This window comes from Daktulosphaira vitifoliae, unplaced genomic scaffold (assembly GCF_025091365.1).
Source record: "Daktulosphaira vitifoliae isolate Bord-2020 unplaced genomic scaffold, ASM2509136v1 Scaffold_1, whole genome shotgun sequence".
NCBI classification, from domain to species: Eukaryota; Metazoa; Arthropoda; class Insecta; order Hemiptera; family Phylloxeridae; genus Daktulosphaira; species Daktulosphaira vitifoliae.
In genome coordinates this window covers 14,918,069-14,920,641 of record NW_026099572.1, presented here as the reverse complement: position 1 = coordinate 14,920,641, position 2,573 = coordinate 14,918,069, and the positions used below count along the sequence as shown (strand labels likewise).

The following is a 2,573-nucleotide window of genomic DNA, read 5'->3' as shown; positions in this document are numbered from 1 at the left end:
TTAGGAATGATAATCCATAATATTTCAATACAGAAATAATTTTAAATATGATATCAAAAGGAAACCCGACAAGGTTGGAACGTGGCATAGTTGGGACAATCTAAAATGTCATTTAACAGTGATTATCATCACATAAATATGATATTAGAAGTATAATAATTTATTGATGATACCCACTTTCTATTATGTTTAAGTGTGATTGCGAAAATGTTGGTTATTGACTGACTGAGATATAATTACTGATTTCAATATTATAATTTTACTTTTGGTATATAAATAAAAAAATTACGTCAGTTAAACAATTAAGTCAATAAGCATATGATGAACACGTACGAATACTTAAATAAAAAATAAAATTTTTAAAGATAAATTGATCAAATATGGTATATTAATATTCATATAAATTATACTCAATATTCTTTTTTCTTCAATTAAAGTCACAATTTTTCTTAATTTGAAATTTTTAAGGAATCGTATAAACATAAATAAGAAGCAAAATGAAATTCTTTTTACTTTTCGTGTTAATAATGTCCATAAAAGTAAGATTAAGTTATGCAAACTTTTTACAGTGTTCCCATAATCGTTATTTTCTAAACTTTTTTAACCATAATGAAAGATTTTTGTTACAATTCGAAAAAGATAAAGATAATATCACAATCCAAAATCTTATGAATTATGGCAAGGCACTACAAACACACAGTAAAGTAATTATGTTATTTTTGGATGATTTGATGCACAGTAAATCATATAAATATCCTTTTACGTTGATCGCAATAAATATGTACTTAAATAACATTTCTGACTCTTTAAATATGATTTCTCTAACCAAAAATGATGAAAAAAATGATGCTACAAAATTATTAGAAGGCTATAAGATTATTCACGTTGCAGTTAAAAATCAACTAAATATTTTCATTAATACGCATTGTATAAATACACCAATTATTAATCATATGGTTAGTTGCAATCCGCCAATCGGTGAAAATGAATATACTACTACTAATCTAATAAATATAAATAATCATCTCAAAGATAAAATATTGAAGAAGTTTTATTTATCAATAAACAGAAATTCATACGAAAATTTTCATCCGAAAAATTTTTTGTTTTACAAAATAATGACCCAACAAATTATCAGCAACAAAAATAATATTATAAAAATAGATAATAGTAAACATATAGAATTAAATTTACTTCGATTCACTCCACTGAACTTTCAATGCTCTGACGATACTCGTTTAACTATACAAGATATATTTGAGTATGTGAAATATGATTTTAATTCTAAAGATGTTTTAGAATACATAAACATGGTAATTGTGGCTACATTTCGACCAATAGCTATTCTTATACGAAATTTTTCAACTTTAATTAAAGCTGCATCTTCAGAAAATTCAAATAGTGCATCATGTCCTTTAAAATCTATATTAATTGAAACGGGTCGAATAATATTAAGTTATATAAAAGAATTCATATCTCTCAGCTTGTTCAATGAGGAATGGATAACATTTCTGCGAAATATTATTAATCAATTTATTTATAGCTTAAACAATTATACCATAAAAATAGAATTGTCCAATGTGGACATAAAATGTATTAATATATTAATTCAATCACTTACGAAATTTTTTATCAGAAACAATATTTACTTTACATCTGATGTTGATCTAACAAATAAAAATATTAATGAATATAATTCCAATGAAATTCTAGAACAATTAAAAAATATCATGCAAAAAGTTGATATACATATAAAAGATTTGAAAAAATGGAGTAATTATCTTAATTTAATTATAAAAAATTGTAGCATTCCGAATTGGAAAAATTCATTTCATAATCATTTTATTAATTCTAATGTTTCAAGTAAGTGTAAATGTGTAATACTCTTTAAATTATTTATACAGGGTGTTCAGTAAGTCAGGAAACGGGTATCTATTGTTCTCATTGTTACAAACAATGAGAACAATAGAAACCCGTTTCCTGACTTACTGAACACCCTGTATATAATATCTGATATATATTTAACAAAAAAACCATCACTGTGGGGTCGCTGCATAGTTTAATGATATCTTTTTTTTTTAATTTTTGAAAGATTTGAAAAAATGGAGTAGTTATCTTAATTTAGTTATAAAAAAAAGTATAATGATATCTGACAGTGATTAAAATCACTATCATAAAAAACGTTTCGATGCAAATATGTAGATAAAGTTTAATTTAAAAAAAATGATGGATTATTCCAAAAGCTACATGATATCCTATTTCTATATTTATATCCTGATTACAAGTTTTATCTTTTATAAGTGTAATATATGAATAAATAAATATATATATTTATAATGTATAAATATATAAAAAAAAACCCAGCACAGGGGGGTCGCGGCACAGTGGTGACGTGGCATAGTTGGATCAAGTATAATGATATCTGACAGTGATTAAAATCACTATCAAAAAAAAACGCTTCGATGCAAATCTTTAGATAGTGTTTAATTTTAAAAAATTGGTGGATTATTCCAAAAGCTTCATAAACTGCTAGTTCCTTATTAATATCCTGATTAAGACAAAGTATGTCGAAT

At 24.5% G+C, this 2,573-nt stretch overlaps 1 protein-coding gene across 1 annotated transcript in view; it reads left to right on the top strand.

The window, feature by feature from the left end:
• Positions 1-424: 424 nt before the first annotated feature.
• Positions 425-2,573, top strand: part of LOC126902361 (uncharacterized) — a 4,808-nt gene continuing 2,659 nt past the window's right edge. Inside the window, exon 1 of the mRNA XM_050679537.1 lies at positions 425-1,863. Coding sequence (XP_050535494.1) covers positions 498-1,863 — 1,366 coding nt within the window. The 5' untranslated portion in view covers positions 425-497. The remainder of the gene's footprint in view (positions 1,864-2,573) is intronic.